Below are 23,666 nucleotides of genomic sequence, written 5' to 3'. Positions count from 1 at the left end.
TAGTTATACAATTTCTTCTGAGTATGGAAAAATCCCATTAGGGGTTATAAACTGCTGTTGGGGCACAGAGGAGGGCTCTGAATCGAAAGGACCATGGACTTGTCAGCAGAAAAGTATTCCAGCTAAGGCATGTATGAAGGGTCCTTGTGTTACCAGTACACTTAAGATAACCAAGCAGTCGCACAATTTTAAAAATTTCACCCCTTAAGCCATTCATTTAGGGGTGTAGTAAGCATTTTGATCCCACAGGTTTTTCTGAAGGCAATGCACAGCAGATGGTGCTGAGTAAGAATTGCAATTTTTCTAAACATATATGCCATTTCAATACCTAATATATTGTGCTCAGCATATGCAAATGGAGAAATAAACCCCATAAATTATAATGTGGCTCTACTACATTTGACTGTTATGTGACACCTGGGCACACAATAGGATGTAGAAGGGGAAAAGATAGTATACCTCAGGGGAATTTCCCAAACTTTGAGAGAGTGCAAGTTGAGTTAATGCCAAAGATCTCAATTGTTGTCTCATCTGACCACAGCACCTTCTCCCAATCACTCTCAGAATCATTTAGATTGGTCAGATGAAAAAAAAAGAAGAGCTCTTTGGAATTAACTCAACTCGCCATGTTTGGAGGAAGAGAAATTATGCCTATGACCCAAAGAACACCATCCCCACTGCCAAGCATGGAGATGGAAACATTATCTTTTGGGGGTGTTTCTCTGCTAAGGGCACAGGACTACTTCACCGCATCAATGGGACAATGGATGAAGCCATGTACCATAAAATCCTGAGTGACAACCTCCTTCCCTCTGCCAGGGCATTAAAAATGGGTTGTGGCTGGGTCTTCCAGAAGGACAATGACACAAAATATACAGCCAAGGCAACAAAGGAGTGGCTCAAAAACAAGCACATGAAGGTCATGGAGTGGCCTAACCAGTCTCCAGACCTTAATCCCATAGAAAACTTATGGAGGGAGCTGAAGCTTTGAGTGGCCAAGCAACGGCCTCAAAATCTTAATGATTTAGAGATGATCTACAAAGAGGAGTGGGCCAAAATTCCTCCTGACATGAGTGCAAACTTCATCAACTACAAAAAACATCTGACTACACACCAACAAAGGTTTTACCACACAGTATTAAGTCTTGTTTGTCAGAGGGATCAAATACTTATTTCTCTCTGCAAAATGCAAATAAATTATAAAATTTTTACAATCTGATTTTCTGGATTTTATTTTTTATATTCTCTCTCTCTCTCTCTCTCTCTTTATATATATATATATATATATATATATATATATATATATATATATATATATTACACATTATATTACAACAATTTGGTTCATAAATTTAGATATATAAAGCTATAAAAGTTTTTTAGTTTTTATAGAACAAGTAGACTTCACTGACACTAAACCAAACTACAGCGAGGATTTCCTAAAAGTTAGCCTAACTCATTTTATGCAAACTTCACTGATGCTGAAACTAGCTAATTTCATGTGAATTTCCTTTACACTAAACCTCACTATGGCAATAATTTCCTGACACTAAACTTAACTACAGTGACAGCTCCCTGATGCTAAACCTAACTACGGTGACAATTTCCTGATACTAAATTCCTTAGCATATATACAATATATAGTTGTTTTAAAAAAAAAAGAAAAGAAAAGGAGGTGGTGAACAACTGGCGAATAGTGTTGAGTGAGTAGTATTCGATCGAATACTTCGCCGCCATAGGAATGCGTGTAATCGGCCGAACACCAAAGGGTTAAATGATCGAATATTCAATGGTGTTCGGCCGATTACACGCATTCCCATGCCCGTGAGGTATTAGATCGAATACTACTCGCTCAACACTACTGGGCAACAGATAGGGGCAGAGATGGGAAACACAAAGACTTCTAAAAACTGCACAACATAAGGCATATAATCACAAGAAATAGTATTACTTCACATCAAATAATGGGTATTCTGAACTGAAATTAACCCCTTCTGTCTGTAATGAGACTATATACAGGAAGCTTCCTAAGGCTAGCATTGGGCTTCCATGGGGACCCAAAAGATGGAAACCCTGTCCACTTTAAAAAGTGATGACCCATGGAAACAGGAAGACCCCATAGACTGTAATAGGGGTCTGCAAATTTTATACTGAAATCAGTGGAATGGACATTTCTCTCTTCCGATTTAGGCAGAATCCTGTATGGAGATGAGAAAATGCTAGTGTGTACCTAGCATAACTGCTTGGGCCAATGCAATGAAGAACTCTGACCTCATGATTTCATCATAACCTCCAACTATAACACAGGGGAGAGTAACTTCCTGGGAGGATATGTGATGTGCCTTCCAAGCAATCCTCTGTAAGCATATCTGTAGGAAAGTAACCCTCATGTCTTGCCATTATGGTATTCTCGTGTTCTCCCTTGTATACATATGTGATATTTGTGCTTGTTAATGCACTCTGTGTGGTATGTGGTTGTGCCTTTTCTTATTGTGTAGCTGTTTTTCAGCTTGTATTAATGGTCATCAAATTGTTGAATGCAGCACCTCTTGTTACCTGTTTTGTAGATCAACAAGATGTATGGAGTGGATTAAAGAGAATAGTCCCAATTACATGTTGATGGTAAAACCTATATGCAGGAATCAGACAAAATGCTGCTGTGGGCATGCCAGCATATTATTATTTCCAGTAGACCAAATCAACTGGTTATCCCTGTTTCTTTAAGGATTTGTGTGCTCACCTGAAAATTTCTCTTTGCCAATCATTGTCTTTCTGCTGTGTGTATAAAATGTGCTCCTTTAGCCACCTTTGTGCCTTTGCAGTGCTTCAGTTTAGCTATGTATATTTGTGTGTCAGGATCTCCTGGTTGGACATGTGTCTTTCTGTTTGCATCCTGAAGCAATACCTTAGACCAGGGGTGCTCACACTTTTTCAGTGTGTGAGCTACTTTATTAGCTGACCAAGGCAAAAGATCTACTAGGGCAGGACCGGGGTGGGCCTGTGGGTGGGGTCGGGGCGGGGCGGGCTTATGGGCGGGGTGGGCGTGTCTGTGGACGGGGCCAGGCATGTGGGCGGGGCCAGGCGGATTGATGACTCTCAGCCTGCACTGTGAACAAGCAGACACCGGGGATCCCTGCATCCCGCGATCAACCCATGCATCCCGCGATCGACCCATACGTCCTTTGCGATCTACCAGTAGATCGCGATCGATGTATTGGGCAACCCTGCCTTAGACTATGCTATGTGTCTAAACATTATTCTGTGCTTTGGCTCTTTACATGCCTGTATTCCTATATGGCAACATGGTCCCTGTGCAGTGCTGGAGTGGTCTGCATATATTGGTGTCTTGTCTACCATAAGCGGCAGGTAGTGGCAGCTATTTGTGTACAGGTATGGGTGCTGTGGCTGCTTCACTCCTTTGTAGTCTATTGTGATAGATGAGGGTGTAAGTGAGCATCGAAGCAGAGTTCCACTTTACAGGTCACATCCATGGTCACACATTCTTGTGTGGTGGGTGTTTGTATTCCTGACGGCATGAAAATATACTTGCAATAATTAACATCTTACATTTCGTCAATAGTGTCTTTGAGGGCAGAATAATTGCAATGGAACTTTAGTATCTTTTGTTTTAATCTGGAATAAATATTTTAGCTATTTTACATCTACAATTTATTTTATACTGTATGTTTGCTTTTGCACTAATGTGACTGCTTCTTCACACTTAAGTTAACACTTCTTGTTTAAAAGCTAAGGTGTTATACATCATATTCTAGAATGTTTAATATTCCATAAAATTCTTACGAAGTTAAATTAATTGATTTTGACTTTTGCTTTAAGAAGATTTTTTACACAAATCTCTGCAAATATTCCTAAAACACCTAAGAGTTTATAGAAAGCCATTAATAGTGGATGCAATCCCAATCACATCTACAGTATGGAACTAATTTTAATTGCAGAAATGTTTGGAAGATACTGTATCTGCTCCAAGTGAACATATCGAAATAAGGTTTTTTTTGTCAACACTGCTTAAAATCAATCCTTTCTGACAAGTAATACAGTATAAATCACAAATCCAGTCGTATAAGACAGGCTCTTTTATGCAATATGATATGTGTATGCTAATCTTTCTGTCTACCATTTTCATTACTTCAATGCATCTAAAATTTAAAGCGGTTGTCCACTTTCTACAATTGAAGGCTTATCCTTAGGACAGGTCAGCAATATTACATCAGCAGGGGTCTGACACTGGTACCAAGGCCCTTGCCACTCTGCTCACTCGCTGTACAAACTGTAGCAATGAGTGTGGAAACTGTAGCGATGTCCCATTGAAGTCAGAGGAGTTCATGGCCAACTCAAAGATTTCAAGGTGCCCAAGTCCTGTGGCTGCAAAACAAGCTGCATGATTGCATGTGTATCGATGGTTACAAAGTACAAAGAAACTTTGTGTAGTCTGCAGTGTTTCATGTCACTACTCTTAATGCTACTTCATACCTACATACAATTGTAGAAGGGGCTGATGTAACAGTAAAATTAAATTGCCTCCAGAGAAGCCTTGCCTTGTTCCTGCATATGATGAGGCTCATGTATGGTAGAAAAAAACACCTGACAGGTTTCCTTTACTGGTGAATAGTGTGAAAAATTTATAATTACATTTTTTGAGATCATGGATGAACAAAAAAAAAAGCAATCATAAAATGATCAAGAAAACATTGGTTCAGAACTCAGAATATGGGGGCACTAATATTTTTTGAATGTATTTTTAAGGTGGTAAATATAATAAACCATGTTGATGTCATTACACTATCAATTGCTGTCATAAGAACTACAGCAGGTTTAGGTACTAGAGCACTGTCCCATAGTACCTAAATCCATTCCTACACATTGTACAGCCTTGACTAGTGTGGCTTATAGTATCTAAACACTACCAAAAGGCATGCTGTTCATGGATAGATGATCTGGGGGTCTCAGCTGTAGAATTGGCCACCAATATTATAAAGATGGATAACCCCTTAAACACAAAACATTTCTGATTTGCTTTTGTTTTTCTCCCCTTTATCCCCATAACATATACAGATTGAGCAACTGTAAGACTGAAAGACCTTCTGTAAAAAAAATTATTTATTACAGAAATGTTGGCTAAATGAAAGGTCTGTCCAAGTAAATGCCTCAATACTTGGTGAGGGCTCCTTTTGCAATGACTGTATCAATGCGGCAATGTGGCCTGGAGGGATCAGCCTGTGGTACTGCAGAGGTGTTATGGAAGCCCAGGTTGTATGATAGCAGCCTTTAGCTCATCTGCATTGTTGGGTCTGGTGTCTCTCATCTTCCTCTTGACAATAACCCCATAGATTCTCTAAAGTCAGGCGAGTTTGCTGACCAATCAAGCACAGTGATACTGTGGTTATTAAACCAGGTCTTGGTACTTTTGGCAGTGTGGACAGTTGCCAAGTCCTGTTGGAAAATGTAAATTTCATCTTGTCGGCAGAGGGAAGCATGAAGTGCTCTAGAATTTCCTGATAGATGGTTCCGCTGACTTTGGTCTTGATAAAACACAGTGGACCTACAGCAGCAGATGACTTGGCTCCCCAAACCATCACCGATTGTGGAAACTTCACACTAGACATCAAGCAGCTTGGATTGTGTACAGGCTCTCTGCTCTTCCTCCAGACTCTGGGACCTTCCAAATGAAATGCAAAGTTTACTTTCATCTGAAAACACCTTTGACCACTGAGCAACAGTCCATAACTTTTTGATTATATTCTAATTTATTGAGATGCACTAGTTTGTAGACCATCATATTTGCCTAAATTATACAGGAAATACATGTATTAATTGACATTTAAGAGTTCTATTTGATAAAGTTACTAAGGATATGTTGGAGAGAGAAAATATTTTGTTAGCAGGGAAAGAATAGATATAATGTCAGTTCTCCACAGGGCTATGAAAAATGTTGTGTTACTGTGTCTGTCAGCTACAGCATATTAGTCTATGGTATAGTACAAAAGCATAATGGCAGCAAGTGACAGTTGGCAGAGACACACTGTCTGGCTGTTTGAGTCTGGATGCCTGTTGGGAGGAGAGAGATTGTTTTGATGGTGAACAGGTGGAAGAGCAGCGGGTAAAGTGAACTTAACATTATCCTTAGGAGTAAGACACTAACCTAAGCCATACTAAAAGTGACAGTACATTACAGAGAAAAACAATGTTTGTATTGCAATGTAATCAGCGGCAGAGGCTTTTCCTTCCTTAATATGACGTGACACATTCCAAGATCAAATGCAATTGCTTCCTGTTCTAACAGAGATTAATAAAATGTGTTGTTTTTTTTTCCTTTTGTAAAAATAACATCACAGTGCAATTGTGCCTATAATATAACCTTGGGTGAGCACCATGATGCAGCTCCACTTCTGGTCCCACCAGGGTCAAGGAACTGAATGAGCTACTGTGTCCTAGAGGAGACAGGTTAGCTCTGTAATAAGTGATAGGAGGATACATTCCTCTTATAACTGGGGCTAATTTATCAGGAGACATCAGAATAAAAAAAATCTCCATACTTTTTATGTTAATACTTTGTGTTATTAAAAAAAAAAAAAACAACATTAAAAAAGTGAAGATAACAGACACATATACCCTATTATTTTGTTCACATATTCTCAATAATTAAAATAAAGAAAAAAACATGGAAAAATAAAAAAATATTTGAAGAACTCAAAGGAAAAATGTTATAGTCCTCTAAACCGCATGTACAAACAAACCCAAAAATGTGTCTGGTCCTGAACTATGGAAATGAGCCATTCCTGAACTGGTAAAGTAGATGCAAACAAATAGACCCAATGAACAATTATTATAAGAGATAAGCTAATCCTTTAATAGTCCCACCATGGGGACTATGAAATAATAGTAATATAGTACAAGAAAGAACACATATAAGCTCATAGCAGATAGAAAAAGATACCAGGAGGCATAGCAACTAAGAAAAGAAAGACTTAGCCTGATGTTGATACAGTTAAGGCTTATTTGACATTAAATAGTGTCAGGCATGAGTGCCAGATTTACTACTGCTATACTATGTCAGGAGAACGTCTCCAAGCATGCATTATACAATAGTTATCTATGAAGCTAGGAGTTCCTGCCACATACAAGCCATTAAATTCAGTGCGCCCATGAACTGAGTCACATGTTTGAGACCTAGTAATGTGAAACAAGTGTTAACCATAATAAATGCTGGTTGAGTTAAGTTAAAAATGAACAATTGTTTTAGCTAATCAATGACAGATCATTATTGTCTGGCCGTTAATGCGATATACAATGATAGTTTATCCTATGTATGCTAAGGTGATATTGGTCACCAAATTAATGTTTTTTATGGTAGGCCAGAGAATGACTGTATCTTATTGACCCGCTTACATAGTCACTGTTGTGAGCTTTAGGAGCCAGTTTTATTATTATTATTATTATATTTTTTATTTCTTTATTTTTGTGATTCCCTTATATATTATAGCAGATAAGAATAAGAGATAGTGCCTGTTGTGTTGTTTCATAGTCTTGGCAATATAAACAGTAAGCGCATTACTGTACAACTGTGTGAGCTAATTGAAAATAAGCCCTGTGGAGAAAGTGAGATTGTACTATATTTCTATTATGTAACTATCCAATAATTAGACTTCTTTTCACTTTACAATTGACATTTTATGATTTATTATTTATATTCAATTATTGTTTTGTTATTTGTTATTTTTTGCTAAATTGCAAAGTAATTATGAAAATTGCAATCCCCATATTCATTTGCAAATGTTCTATGGTTTTTTTCATTAAGGTCATTGTTTAAAACAAATTGATACTATTTATGTAGTTCTACTGAAAATTCAATGTTGATGATCTGCCTATTTCTTTGTTTTCTTACACACAGATTTTCTTGGATGTTGGATCACATGATTCCACTTCAAGATGAGGCCTATTTTATTTGGGATCATTTACATGGCTATGCTACCTGGCTTATCTTCAATGGCAGTCACCAATAAAACAGGTACTCAGTTTCAAATTACTATGTTATTACTTAGTTTCATGATGTATGGGGAAGTGTACTTATTTTAGTTTCCTGTCAACTGCAACAGATTTGTAAAATAAGATAGGTAGATATGTGATTTCATAGCTTATCTTCTCCCCTCTTGGCACATTAACCTCTACACAGGTTAAGGACCATGCCTAAAAAACTCTTCCATAGTTAATGTCTGCTCCAGAATATTGTGTCTGTTGTCCATGGACCATCTTGAGAATAATTAGGTCCTTCTTACCGGTGCATAGATTGTTACAGTCACAGCTTGGTCTTGTAGTGAGTGGTGCACCCATATGTCTATCACATAAACATGGACTGATTTTTATCCATTGGAAGTACTCAGAGATGGCAGCAAGAAGATATCTAAATACTGTGAGGAATTGATACAGAAAATATCTTGGAAGATTGTATACAAATAATAATATTTAGATGCTGAAATTGAATACTCCTTTAATACTGAACAAAAGTTCCAATGTTAAGTATTGTTTGTGAACGTAACTTGTCAGTTACCAGATAACAAAGTGCTGTGCAAAGTTGTAGGCAAAGGTGGCAAAAAATGCTGTAAAGTAAACCTACAATCAGATGAACATACATTTTTCACATCTATTTTGCACCTGAAGACTACCGTTACAGATACCTTTTAGGGTATGGAAGGATCCATGAAAATGGACAAAAGTAGAGAATTACCTATATTTTGTCGGTCTGTTACAAATAGAGAGTAAGAATGCACTCAAGAAAAGAAGTATTAAAAGTTTATTTTTGCCAGTTAACAAAATGAAGTATATGAACAAAAGAGAAATCTAAATCAAATTGATATTTGGTGTGACCATCCTTTTCCTTCAAAATAGCATCAATTCTTCTAGATACATTGCGCACAGTTTTTAAAAGAACTCAGCAGGATGGTTGTTCCAAACATCTTGGACAACTAAGGCTTTGTTCACATCTGCGTTTGGTATTCCATTCGGGGAATCCGCATGGGGACTAACTAGCCTAACTGATTTTCTGTAGATGAAGACTTTCTGAAATCTTTCTGTCTCCATGTAAGACAGACTCAATAATATTGAGATTAGAGTTCTGTGGGGGTCAAACTTCCCCCAAAGATTGGTCACACCAAATATTGATTTGTCTAATTTAGATTTCTCCTTTGTTCATTCACTAAATTGTGTTAATTTGTTAATTGCCAAAAAAATTGCACAGTAATGTATATATATATATATGCTAAGATAAGCAGATCTCAGATTTTGTACAGGCCATTTGTGTATTGGATTGCGTTGGATCATGGCCTCCATGGCTTTCATAAATACCTATAGTGGTGAATCAGAAAGTCACAGTAATATATCACTTTACCATTTTGCATGTGGAAATCTTGATTGTTTTCCTTCCAAGCTGAAATATTGTATTATTCAAGTCAATAAGGCAAATTTAACATATGAAACCTGTGAAGGATGAGTGGTTTTAATAATATATCCCAGAAACTGCTTGTTTTGTGGATGTGTGAACATGAAAAATAGTTAAAAAGCTAGCTAGAATCCCTATAATTGAAAGTGTGCAGGGAGTATTTATAGCCATGTGTGAATATTGTACCTTTGGGTCTATTTTTGCAAATTGAGACCCTTTAAATACATTTAAATGGTTTATCACTTAAAGATAAGCAGCTGCAAAGCTGGGTTTGTGTGGGCCTTTTTCGCCATGCTTTTCTACTACAGAATCATTTTTTCTTGTCCTCTGAAAATAAACACATCCTGCAGGATACTGTTGTGGACATATCTCAAGTTGCTACGATGTTAAAATAAATTGAATAACAATATTATATTGGAATGTGTTCTAAAATGTCAAAATGACCATCTATTTTGCTTGTCTCCCATACCAGAGGATTCATGCCCACATTAAGCATTTTTCTCTTTTTATGTGACTAATAAGCCAGTGTGCCATGATGGATTAACATTGAGGATGTCTGTGGATAACAAGCTGAATATGAATGAACTGTGCCAAGCAGCTGCTCTTAAGGCTGCTGTAAAGCTATGATGCAATAAACAGGGAAAAGACTGCAAGGAGGAAAATCGCTGGCTAGTGCTTTAGTGATATTGCCTATTAGGGCAAGGGAGATAGAAAGCAAAGTATTAGATTTCACTAGAAAAGGAATTATAAGTTTTGTGAACAGTGAAAAATAGTTTAAATAAAATTCAAAGATTATCATTCATTTTATGAGTCATAGAAATAACACTTTAATATTATCGATGTTTATTGTTTTATTTATCTTGAATGTAGTGAATTAGCTCTGCAGTTCAGACTTAGGGCTCGTTCACACGGGAGGCGGTGGAGCGGATTTTGACAGCAAGAGTGACGCAGGGAGCCACGTCACTCTCGGGTCAAAACCCGCCTGCCACGACTGTTGCGGTCGCGGCTTCACCCTCTGGAGTTGGCTCAAATGAATGGGCTGACTTTGGAGGTTGAATTTGCCTGAAGAAAGGGCAGCTCGCTTCTTTATTCCACTAGCGGCAACATGCTAAAAAAGAACGCTAGTGGTCTCCATAGACCACCATTGTGGATTTCACCTCAAAATCCGCCTCCTTGCCCCCGTGTGAACTAGCCCTTGTATAATAGCCATATACCTAGCTGCAAATGTTCATCTTGCCTTGGGATAGTTAACATATGTAGACACCTTCCAACCATTAAACAACATAAAGGTTGCTCACATGTTTGCAAGGGACTTCTTTAAAGCAAGACTTTTCTGATTTTAAGGCTAAGGCTCCACGTAGCAGGCTGCAGCCAAAATGCGCAGCAGAAAAACCATAGTGGAAAAGTATTGCGGTTTTTGCCGCGGTGCCTTTCACAGAAAGTCCATAGAGTTTTTCTCTCTGGACTTTCTGCTTCAATTACATCTGTAGAGAAACCGGCAGTCTTTCCATAGGTATAATTGACATGCTGTGATTCCCAAAACCACATTGGTTTTGAAAATAGCAGCATTTCCGCTGTAGGTATTTCTCTGCAATGTGTATATGGGATTCACACTTTGCAGGGACTTTAAAACACCATGATTCTTTGGGCTGTATAAAATGACACTTATGTGTCTCCTACTTATGATATTTGCCTGTCATAAGTATCTTAGTAGCTTGCTTCTGTGTTCTGTACATTATATGCATGTTTCTATGTCAGTCATATATAATCTTTTCCCAGAAGGGAAATGTGGTTACAGCATATTGTCAATTCTAGTTATATCCCTGATATTAAGATGTGACAGTATTATGGAGCATATAGTGCTTGCTATTATAGGAACAGTGTGTAATGAACTATATAAATATTGGATACTTTATAGTTGGTGCTTTTTTTTTCAATTTAAAATTTTTTATTGAAATTATCAAATAACAATACAAAGGTGCAAAAATCATTACAACAAAGGAGAAGATAAATGTGACACAGAAATGCCATAATGATCAGACAGTAATATTACAGAAATAAAAATGGTATGTGGAAATATCAAAATAGCAAGGATGGGATAAGTACAAACAGACAATACAACTTAAAAAAGAGAGTAAGTTTTTATAGTTGGTGCTTTAGAAAAAGGTTTACTTGATTGGATCATCAACTAACTGAAATGATCTGTAAATTATGCAAATCTTTTTTTTTTTTTTTTTTTTTTTAATGTTCACAATGTACATTTTTCCCTATCAGTATGTCTTTGGAATATGGGATAGAAATCCATGCAAACACAGGGAGAACATACAAACTCCTTGCAGATGGTGTTATGCCCTTGGTGGGATTTGAACACCAGGACTCCAGTGCTGCAAGGCTGCACTGCTAACCACTGAGCCACCGTGTGGCCCAACTATGCAAATCTTTCCATAGGAGTTATTTTTCCTGTCACTTCCACTCCTGGTTTTAGATTAGAAATGCTGATTTAGTACACTGCTGTGTGAATGTGACCTTACTCGAATCTTCATATTACTTCTAAATACTTCAACTTGGGTTTGGAATGGGACCAAAAAAAGTCAGGCCACTGAACCACTACTCTTATCCAAGCTCTTACAACATGGACCTCAAAAGAGTTGTATGTGGATAACCCTGTACATCTTTGGAATGTACTATAGCTAAATGGTCGCGGATCTCTTGTAGCTTTGGTCGTTATAGATGCTTAGATGTAATGAAATTTCATAGCAGCTAGTTAGCATGCACATGAATCTACGGCTTGTCTATGATGGTAAACAAGAAATATAGGTAGGGATTGTCAATGTGATTTCCATTATTCTCTTCCTTGTGAAGTAAATTACACCACACAACAAAAAAAAACTTTTCGTCTGCTACTGGGCAAAAACCATTTGTCCTATAATAAATCGAGTTTGCAGATTCCAAATCCAAAGTCAGAATTGTTGTAACATGTCAGGAAATTTTGCTATGTATAGGTATGCCTAAATGAATTAAGCACTTGAAACAATTTTGAACAGAACAAGTTTTACTCCAACAATTACCTGATCTATATCTAAGTTTTCATAGTAAACAGTGTATAGATATGTAATGGAATAACAAAATTTCAAAAAGTCTCATTTTTCAGTTTAAAAGTCTTACTTGAGCAAGGCCCAGGACTGTTAAAGGTGCTTCAGGCATCTGCTTTTGTGTTTGTGAACAGTCATACAGTATTTTCCCATTGTAAAAACCAGCAGTAGTCTCCCGTCATGTTCGGATTCCAGCGTCCTTGATATCTTTTCTCCATTGTAGAAATATCTTTATGGAACCGCTCTCCATGTTCATGACATACATGTCCCAAGTTGGGTGGGAAAAAGTCAAGATGGGAATGTAAGAAATGCATTTTCAATGACATTCGGCAGCCAAGTTGTTCAGATGCTGTAAGCATGTTGTCTACTAATTCAGCAGAGTTTGTAGCTCATCTGTTCCCAAGGAGGTTCTGCACTACTAGCACAAATGCATCCCAAGCTGCAAGGTCCAGAGGGTTGAGTATTGTTCTGAATGTGTCACCGCATTAGTTTGTTGATTTCAGGGCCAATAAAAACTCCACCCTTTATTTTAGCCTCAGTTTTCAATGTGCTAAAGTTTTCCTTCAAATACTGGAAACCATTTCCATCACAATCAAGTGCAATTACAACTTTTTTCATTAAAACAAGTTTAATGTGAAGTGGTGGAAGATAAACTAGTGGATCGACCAGTGATTTGTGTTGTACATTGTACTGACCAACTGTGTGCTCAACTCTGAGAGGCCACTGTCTCATTTTGTAATGATTGTTGTCATCACGATTGTTCCATAGGCAAAAGACACACATATGCTTAGTGTACCCTAACTGTAGGCCAAGCAGCAGTGCTACCACTTTCAGGTCAGCACAAATTTTCCATTTATGTTCTGAATATTTGATCATTTGCATTTAGCCTCTATTTATCAGGAACAAGTGTATCCTCTAACTCCATCATAAGACCATTTACATCAGTACAGAAACAGACATCACTTTGCATTGCATAGTATGCAGCTAGCTTGGTGTGTCGATGATGAAAGTGTGAAGTTTTGGTGCCGGACAGGTCTGGATATGTCCATTGGAATATTTCCAATATATAATGCATTAATATTATAACTGAACAGGCTTTACACATATAACTTAAAGTCTAGACGTGTCAGGGGAATTCCGAGCTCATATTTGGAATCCGCACACTCATTTTAGTATAAATCACATGTTTTTCTCTTAGTAGCAAAATCATTGTTGCGCAGTGTTATCATTCAAAAAGTATGTATGGAAATGTATTTTTAATTGTTTTCCACTCTTCATAAAAAATAGAACTTTTTCGGAGCAGTGTCTTTTAGCTAAAAAGCTCAGTTAAGACTGGATTCCGAATTTTTGTACATCTACATGATATGTCGTACAAACACAGTTTTACTAGCTTAGTTGCTGACTCACCTGTATGTCAGAAAATTGCTCCCTATAACCTATTCTTCTAAGGAAATACCTTCTTTAAAATAAAACCTTTCATCTGGGTAAAATTAGACATATGTTGCAAGGATCATAACTGGGCTCCTTTAGGATTACCTGGCCTTGAGTGGGAGCTAGTGATCAAAACATTAATTGTGTAGTGTAAAAATGCCATTGAAGCTCGTATATATGCGGCTCTTTGAGGTGCTTACTGTGTTTAGAAGGACACGATGTTTTGCAGTTATTAAAATGGGCTTCCTAAGGTGTAATGTATTTTACATGAAGGACAAAGTAATGGTATATTTAAGCCATATACTTTTTTCTTCTTCCAATTTTTTATAGATCTTCAAATCCTCAGTGTTTCAGCCTGAATAAGGTCACCTTCATAATACATGTTGTCCCTGCAAATAATTATTGCAGTTTTGCTGTTTTTACTGCATTTTTATTTCTCATCTCACAATATGTGTCCAGAGAGGCCCTGAAATCATACATTCTTTATTAACCTCTTTCCCCATGGTACTCTTTCGTCCTGCTTGTCTTGCTTCTTGCTTATCACTGGTTTACAATATATTAGTTGTTCTAGGTAAGGAGGATAACTTTCAGGAAGTAATTTTCATTGGTGCCTACTATGTTACTATGTTTTTGAAATTCCATATTGTATTAAGTTTTAATAATTTTTATTTATGAAAGGATTTCGTGTCTTTTTAGTAAAATAAACAATGTCTGAAGTCTTTCTATAGACCCCTTGTTGTACATGCTGAATATGGATAGCTGTAACATTGAGAGGCTGACGCCTCAGCCTGCCTCTGGTCTCCTTGCTATTTCCTACAAACACTGTTGGGCTTTTCATTTCATGTATCTTATGTTTATTTCATTTTCCCTGCCTATCATTTGCCATTAGCTCTAATCACTCACAACAGAGCTAACCTTTCCCTTCCCTTTGCATCTCTTCATCCCAGGGGTCAGCAACCTTTTCTGGATAGGGTGGCGATTTTGAAATATAAATCAAACATGAAGTACTCAGCATGCCACGCAATAATTGTAAGGATGGCGACTCCTACATGAAAGCCATATAACAGAAACCATAACAGTAACTGATTAGTTAGTCCATTAAACTTACATTTCAGTGTGATCCTTGTCCCTGACTTTTTTCAGCAAAGATGGTCCTTATCTGATGGATATGACTTTCGGCTTAGCATGGCACTAAGTATGTAGTAAACCTGCTTTTGGGGGGGGCAGATGATCCCCTTCACACAGCTCAGTCGTTTTGTTGAAGAAAGCCAAAAAGTCTTTATTCTTCTTTATTCATCAACAAAACACACAATGCGTTTCAGGGTGTGGAACCCTTTTTCAAGTGTACATTGATAAAAGTTGCGCATAACCCATGTACACGTGAAAAAGGGGTCCACACCCCGAAATGTGTTGTGTGTTTTGTTGATGACTATAGAAGAATTTTATTGAATATCCGTTGGGTGAAGATCGGTCCTTCTTTTTAACCCACTGTAGGTCTATCCTGGTCCTTTTTGTTCATTATTGACACCTTAAGGTGATATCACCCAGAGAAGAACCCCCTGCTAATTGCTTCTGATGTGACTTTGGTAGTTGTGAATCCTTCACAACTAACCAAGGTGAGAGTTTATACTTATCCCTACTACTTTATTGGTGTATGACGGTATTACACTATATACTGCTCGGTGCTGTTTCTATTTTCTCGTTTCTGTTATTATCCCCTTCAACGGAGAGATATTACCACCTGAAGTGGCAGTGCCCTGTATTAAGATAGCAGAGAGAGCCTTGTGCCAAGCAGATAAGCCTGGGGTGGTGCCGGAGGTTGCTGACTCCCACTCTATCTATTCACTAATTAACTACCAGGGCACGTCAGGTGCAGAAAGGAAGGACCACCCATTGCACTTTTGGAGGGTAGATTTTGACATATTTTTGCATGGCCCCTGAGGTACTAAAACAGTTCAATGTCTGCCTTGGGTTGCCCCCACAGTGTCATGTCCCCCTCAGGTTTCCCCCATAGCATCATGTCCCATCACCTCCCAGGTTGCCCACACAGTATGTCCACCACACTGTCATGTCCTGCACAGGTTGCACCCACAGTATCATGCCCCCCCACCGCTCAAGTTGTCCCCACAGTTTTGTGTCTCCCGCTGTAAATAATCAAAGAAAAAACAAACCTTATTACTCGCCTTTCTCTGTTCCCCCATTCACTCTTCTCTCTGGTCCCAGAGTCTTCAGGGAGCAACATGCATAATGTAAGTGATGCCACTACATTTCGCCTCCTGCTCCCAGGAGCAAAGACAATGGCCGGGTGGGGAAGCAGGGAGTGGACGGCTCCCTACCATTGCACTGAACTATTACTGTTGTTGCCCTTGCATAGCTACTAAAGTTCCAGTACAATGGAAAACCAAAGAAGTGGCTCCATTTTGAAAATTACACCCCTCAAGGAATTTATCAAGGGGTACATTGATATATATATATATATATATATATATATATATATATATATATATATATATTTTTATTATTTTTTTTTTTGACCCCACAGCTGTTTCACAGATTTTATTGACATTCATATGTGATAATGGAAAATTACATTTTTACCCTTAAATGTTTCATTTTCATAAGGGGTTAAAATGTTCCCAAAAATGTTATGCACAATTTCTTCTGAGTACAGACATATCCCACATGTGGTTGAAAATTGTTGTTTGGGCACATAGCAGGGTATAGAAGGCAAGGAACACCATTAGACTTTTAGAACGCAGTATCATTTTTAGATGCCTTGATGTTTTTGCAGAGTCTCTAAGGTGCCAGTGAAGTGCATTGTACCAAGAAGTGACCTCATTTTGGAAATAGCACAATTCAAGAAAACATATTAAAGGGTATAGTGGTTATTTTGACCCAAGGGATGTTGCCCATGAAGTAATACACAGTGGATGTCTGAACCATTTTAACAAAGAGATGGCAATCCCGTGAGTTAAAATGACCCCCTCAGATGACACACCACGTATGACATTGTTAAGTGGAGTATCCTGGATACAACAATGTCATACATGTGGAAATAAACTGCTACTTGGGCGTTATGCATTGCCACACTGTAATTGGTGGGTTGGTACGGTCCCACCCGTCACTGCGATCACTGTTGATGGACTGACTGTTGCTACTCCCTCTCCAGTAACAAGGGAGTCTCAGCTGCCAGTGCTGTCAGTGGAACAGTTGAGATCCTATTACCTGGACACAATAATAACAGTAATGATGTAATTGTAAGTTGTGGTGAAGTTACTTAGCTCTCTCCAAAGCATACATTTACATTGTAGTGCATCTAAGAGTTAAAACAGCTGCATTTACCGGACTACTAAAGTATATGTAGAGTCTCCTCACAGCAGCGACAGAGGAAGGATAAGTGTATAACAAATGCTTGCCCCCCTCCATCCCTCTGTACTGCCTGTCTTGTCTGATAATTCCCAGTAGTTCAAAACTTTATCATTTATAACCGTAATATGGTCTGGCTCCATTGAATGCATGTCACTACCTGCACCTGTCACTTTATGTTGCAGATATACAGGCAGGAACTGACTTCTTTATTAATATAGATTTGGTCACCATAGTTGTATAAAAGTAATGATTTCCTCTTCTTTACCATCTTAATTAAATTTCAACCAGGAATTACAATCTTATGTCCCTCCACCAAGGACCCAAACCAGCAGGCATTTTGCTTGTGATGCAGTCATTTAATGTCTCCCCTGCTGCTTCATCTCACAGACATCACTGGAGCAGACACTTCTAGACCAGGGAAACTGAAATTGATCAAAAGCTCTATTTATTTGTTCATAAGCAGTATAATAAAATGGTTTGGCACATATGACATGCAAAGCAAAGGTTGTCGAATACAAAAGCACATGATGACTAGAAGCATGCCTTTGCTAGTATTGACAGGTACTGATAACATGATTGTAGTGGCCCCCTAGGGAGTATTGGATGAGCGAAGTAACACAAATTTGTCATTTCACAATGGTGGTCATTTCATTGGCTTATAAATTGTAAAAGTTTTTATGTTCATTCTTACTATAGTATAATATTTCAATCTATTTAAAGAATAACGACATAATATGGAAACATGGAAACAATATAAGACTGTTCATAGAAAAACCATGGTAAATAAGTAATAGACATCAAGTCAAAAGCTCAACCCAGTGGTACAGTTATAACATTAAGAGGACATGATGGCATGGGGTTGAACTGTACTTCACAGGCTGGAGGGCTTTCAAATATGGGGACCATTGTGAATAACATACTGGTGGAGATGTTTTGAGGGAGACTATCAGTAGTAAATTGGTTATAAACCCAATGACATTTCCTTGTAAAGGTGATTTAGAGTTTCCAAATATACCTCTTTTATTCAGTGTTGGAACCCCTTTTCATGTAAATCACTGCTCTATTTATATGCACCAAAGTCTGGGAAAACAAAGACACAACCCAAAGCACTGTTACTTTTATTTTGCAATTTGCATGTAAATATGGCTCAAAAGCTGAATAACAGGGGTATATTTGGATACTCTAGAATCCCCTTTACAAAGTACTGTGATTGAGTTTATAACCAATTTAACGCTCCCTTTAAGAGATGGGAGCAGCTATGGGAGGAAGTTACTATACCTCCACAAATGTTCTATCAATAGCTGCAGCTTTAACAATGGAGGTGTATACTTGGGCTGCAAAACTTTTTATGTTATTCAGAGCCATTGTTAAGGTCTTGATCTCCTGGGGTATCAGAGGTATCACCTTTATAACTTATAAGAATCTCCTTAAGTCTTTAGTACATGGAATACCTCTCTAAAGACAATCCAAGGTGCCCAAAACACTTTAATGTTAGGTAACCATAAGGTTCTTCTATAAGATCATCTATGCACTTGACTCCAACAACCTATTAAACCCATTCTGCAGTGGTCAAGGATGTCACAAGATGCTGCCTGTACAGCAAGTCATGAGAGTCTTGACGAAGGCTATAGAGTTGAAATATAGTACAGAGGGATATAGTGTAAACTTTAAACATGTTCTCTGTACATTGTACACATTTTATTGCTCATTTTGATATAATGTTGTGAAGTGCTATTTATCATGATATGTGCAAAATGCCTGTGGTAATCGACTCCTTAAATCGACACCCCTGGCTGTCAGAATTGTACCAGTGCCCGGTTACACCGAACCCCTAATGATACTGACACTGTCTCAGTAAACTTGTCAGACATATAGTATAGTTTCAGGAAATCATGTTTGCTGAATAGTGTGTGAAACTAATACTGCTGAAATATAGACCCACAACACGGAAGTCTTTCCTGTGTTTACTATTTTACAGTCTGACTCATAGAACTCAATATTGCTGCAACATTTGGGAAAACATTTACGTGCCCTGCTATTCCCGTCTTCACAACTACCTTTGTGCACCTACCAGCTATGGAGGCAATCTCTGTCTGTGTGTTAAGTTAGCAAATGCTTTACAGGAGGGAAGTAATTACTTCTAAAAATATCAGGAACATCTACAGTTACAACTCATATGTCTGTCAAGTTTAGTTAACCCCATCAGTCCTGTGAAGCTTTCTAAGTTATTGCTTCTAAGAGCTTAAAGTGTGATATGCATGACAGTGTGTTATTCTCTTACCCAATGAAACCAAGCAAATCTACGTCATAAAATGCTTACATTAATCCACAAATATTAGTACTGAAAGAATTTTGTTCATCTGTATAAATCCCAATACAATATTTCATGTACCTTTACCTACCCTATAGTATGTATAATATTTATATGTATACAGTATATATATATATATATATATATATGTTTTGTGAGAAAGTGAAAGGAAAAGTGTTGGAATCCCTCTAAATCAGCTCCAGATTCCTGACCTATGTCTGGTCCTGTGCAGGTCTGGAATAGGTTTCAGCCCCAGGTGTGGGTCCTGAGGCTCGTTTCCTGAGGCCATAAATGGTTGCAGAGCCTGCACTTCAGGTCAGATCCAAGAAGTGAAGTGGTGGCTGGGTCTGTCATGTAACCCTGAGTCTGGTGAGATCAATTTGTGCTTGTGTTTTTTGTGTGGTTGGTAGTAAGCCACACATATAGTTAGGTTATTACTTCTGTTTGGTTAGTGGCTCAGACGAGCAGGTACTTGTTTCATTTTTGCCTGAAGTTAAGGCTGTATTTTGCTTTGCTCATTTGCGCCTGAAATGGAGGTTTATTTATTTTCCTGTTCTTCTAAATAAACCAGTTTGCTTAATGTTTTGTGTCCCTGTCTTGACTGGTTGGGTCTGCACCACTGCTTCTACCGAGCTAACTTACAGATGTAGCACTAATTGACACTGCAACGTGATATTTAATCATACAGCACAACAAATACTACTTAAAAGCTGTTGAAATAGATTAAACTTTCTACCATAGAATTGTTTCTGCATTTTGTTAAACTTTGCAACATCACTAGTAATAGTAAACCATCCATACATTAAATATAAAGCACAGAACATTATATATATATATATATATATATATATATATATATATATATATATATATATAGGATATGTCAGTTTTATGTTTGATATGTAGAAGACAATCTGTTCTTCCTCTGCGTCTCACTTTTCTTCTTTTTATCCAGTAGCCTATTTTCTCATAGGGCCATGGAGGGCATTTCCTAACATGCTTAACGGAAAAGCTCGCCTGTATTTTCTCCTATTAATTGTTCACAATGTTAGCTCTGATTTGTCAGGAAGGAACTTAAAAGGATTTCATTTTGGTAGTACGCTTTTCCTCATAGTAGAACATAATGGCTAAAAATAGCTTAAAAATCTACCGGAACATAGAGCTTCTGCTGTGAATTAGGAACCATTTACAGCTATATTTTCAGTGTGTTTGTACATAGCTATTTGTCATCTATTCAGCATCATAAATGAAAATGTCCAATGGATTTAATGTGTAAAAAAACAATTATCTTTTTTGCTTTTGGCAAATAAACTGGTATGTTTTTTTTTTTTTTTTTTTAATGATCTGAGTTACAGAATACTGAGCTATACAGTATATAATGTAGAATATGTTGACCCTTATGAATGAATAAAATGAATAAATAATGAATGAAATAAATAAATAAAATTTAAAAAGCAATGAATAAAACTAAATGGCATACACTTGCTGCTTGCATCAGACTGCTATTGACTGATCCTGCTAATTTGATGGGAAATCTATGAGGTTTGGTTGATGGTCTCTTGATGTCCCCAGTTGGTACCAACACTGATCCAAAAGGTTGGCTTTAGGGTTGAGCCGATCCTTAGATTTCAGGATCGTTTTTAAAATCCAATTTTCGATCATTTTCCATTCGAACCTGATCCCAATTTCGATCCCAATGCAAGTCAATGGGATTTTTTTAATAATCGAAGATCGGATTTTAAAAACGATTCTATTCACTACACAGCATGGAGTCTAAAAATTTAATGCTTTAATTGTTAGACTCCACGCTGTGTAGTGATTAAAAGATCCCCCGGCTACTTAAGTCCCCCCTGCTGTCCGCTTACCTGCACAGAAGCGCTGCCACTGGTCCGGTCCCCGCTGTTCTCACTCTTCTTCTCGCCTCACTGCCCCCGTCTCCTAGGTTAGTGTTACAGACCTAGGAAGAAGGCAGGGCTTGTGGCTTAGGAGAGTGTGGGTGTGTACAAGGCAGGGAGACGTGATTGCTCCCCTCCCAGTACCCACCCACACTCTCCTAAGCTACAAGCCCTGCCTTCTTCCTAGGTCTGTAACACTAACCTGGGAGGCGGGGGCAGCGAGATGAGAAGAGGAGTGAGAACAGAGGGGACTGGACCAGCGGTAGCGCTTTTGTGCAGGTAAGTAATAATGCCCAGTTCACACATGTTGATGTGTTCTGTCCGGAATTCCGATCGCAGTCGTGAAATTTACTCGATCGCTGATCGGAATCCGATCTTTTCCGATCCCGATCGCTCAACACTAGTTGGTTTCTAACAATCTAGTTGTTCTTCCTGAATGTGTTGTCCTGCAACCTTTTACGTTTATCACCCGATAACATGCACTTTTGGCTAAGATGAACATGATGATACCAGGGAAGAATGTCATTTCCATTTTATTAGTAAAGACCCTTGGAAGACACTAGAAAAATGGGGCAGCCTTACTGTTCAGTTTACCCTTGAGACTAAAGCCAGCAGTGATGTATAAAGCACATTAGTCTCTTGAGACTCTGGGCAGCAGTGCTGAATAAAACACAGATATCCCTTGACTCCACCGTTTAGCATTCAACTTGCATTTTTGTATGGCTGTGGGTTACAGTTGACCCTGCTGTACTGAAAATAGCCCCTGTTTTCTGATAATATCTGATGGCATTATGCATGTTATGCCTTGTAATGTTCTGCCATGCTATATGTGCTGTGTCCAGCCAGCAAAATACTATTGATAAGGTAGTTGCCTTTTGCCTGTTGCCTTCTAGGTAGGACTGTAACTTCACTTTCCTAAGAGTGTGTTATTGAAGCTGTTTTGTAAAATTTATGTAATGTGACAGTTTCGTGATCATTAAATGACTGACATACAACATATATTTGTATATAAAGTATGTTAATTGACATGTATGCATCACTATGTCTGATCTCATGGCTGATGGATATAGGAGATATGATGTTGGATCAAGAAGTGTCTCAATCAGGATGGGAAGCTATACATGAGTATAAGTTTCTGCCAGTAGTTGGTGATGCTGTTGCCCTGTGTACTTAAAGAGTTACATGAGGTTAGCTTAGTTTGTGTTCACACACTCTCATTGACATATGACAGACTATCCAACAAATAAGAGTAAGACCCATAGACAAAGCACACAGCAACTAGAAGTAATACTGAATAAAATGACTCCTTACTCCACAGTAGATAGTCAACAAGGGAGTATGCATTTTTTACTACTGTACTAAGCAGTGTTACTCTAGGGCCTAGGTTTAGGACGAGAGAGGAGCTCTAAGGGTAGATCCAGACAGAGGAATTTGAGTCTCCTGCTTCAGGTTACTCTCCAAATGCCAGTCCTGTGGGTCCTGTGTCAGAATGTCATAGAAGAGCCTCGGCTTTCTTCACCAGTTTTGCTTGCTGATAAGCCTTAGGCAAAATGGGGCTATTCAGCATGAGCCTAACATGGTGGGTAGTGCGGCTGAATCAGCTGCAGAATCTACAGGAAGATCAAGCAGAATTCTTTTTTTTTTCAGCATCCTGAAGCAATCACCACTGCCTCTCATTGAAAACAATAGGGGGCAGCTTAAAATCTGCCCCAAAATTCCTCCTTGTAAGCACGCACTAAAACTTTAGCCTGATATGCAGCTCTAGTCTGTCCCTGATAGAAAAGACCAGTTCACCTATCATAAGTGAGTGCATTTGACAGGCAAAGTGAGTCCACCAATCCACATTTTTAGGGGTAAAGTTAACCACCCCACAGTCAAAATCAATGCCTCAGATTATGAGAAGTGCCACACCAGATGATGAAAGCTATCCCATAACCAATGAGAGGTGTATTGTGGCATGCAGGATTTGCAGTGAATCCAGGAGGTGAGGTGATCCAGAGAAAGGGATTGAGAACAATTTATTAGTCTGTTGATATAAGGCTGTGGTATGGATATAATACAGACGTGATGTAATAGAAACTGTCTTAGACTGAGGTCATGCTGAAAAAGACAAT

General features: G+C 38.2%; 1 protein-coding gene across 2 annotated transcripts in view; it reads left to right on the top strand.

Moving 5' to 3' along the window:
• COL19A1 (collagen type XIX alpha 1 chain) overlaps window positions 1-23,666 on the top strand; it is a 661,532-nt gene that overhangs the window by 14,370 nt on the left and 623,496 nt on the right. For both annotated transcript variants that reach the window (XM_075268349.1, XM_075268350.1), the window contains exon 2: window positions 7,910-8,026. In XM_075268349.1, coding sequence (XP_075124450.1) covers window positions 7,948-8,026 — 79 coding nt within the window. In that variant the 5' untranslated portion in view covers window positions 7,910-7,947. The remainder of the gene's footprint in view (window positions 1-7,909; window positions 8,027-23,666) is intronic.

This window comes from Leptodactylus fuscus, chromosome 3 (genome assembly GCF_031893055.1).
Source record: "Leptodactylus fuscus isolate aLepFus1 chromosome 3, aLepFus1.hap2, whole genome shotgun sequence".
Lineage (NCBI taxonomy): Eukaryota > Metazoa > Chordata > Amphibia > Anura > Leptodactylidae > Leptodactylus > Leptodactylus fuscus.
Note: the sequence above shows the minus strand (reverse complement) of the source record. Positions and strands in the feature narration are given on the sequence as shown.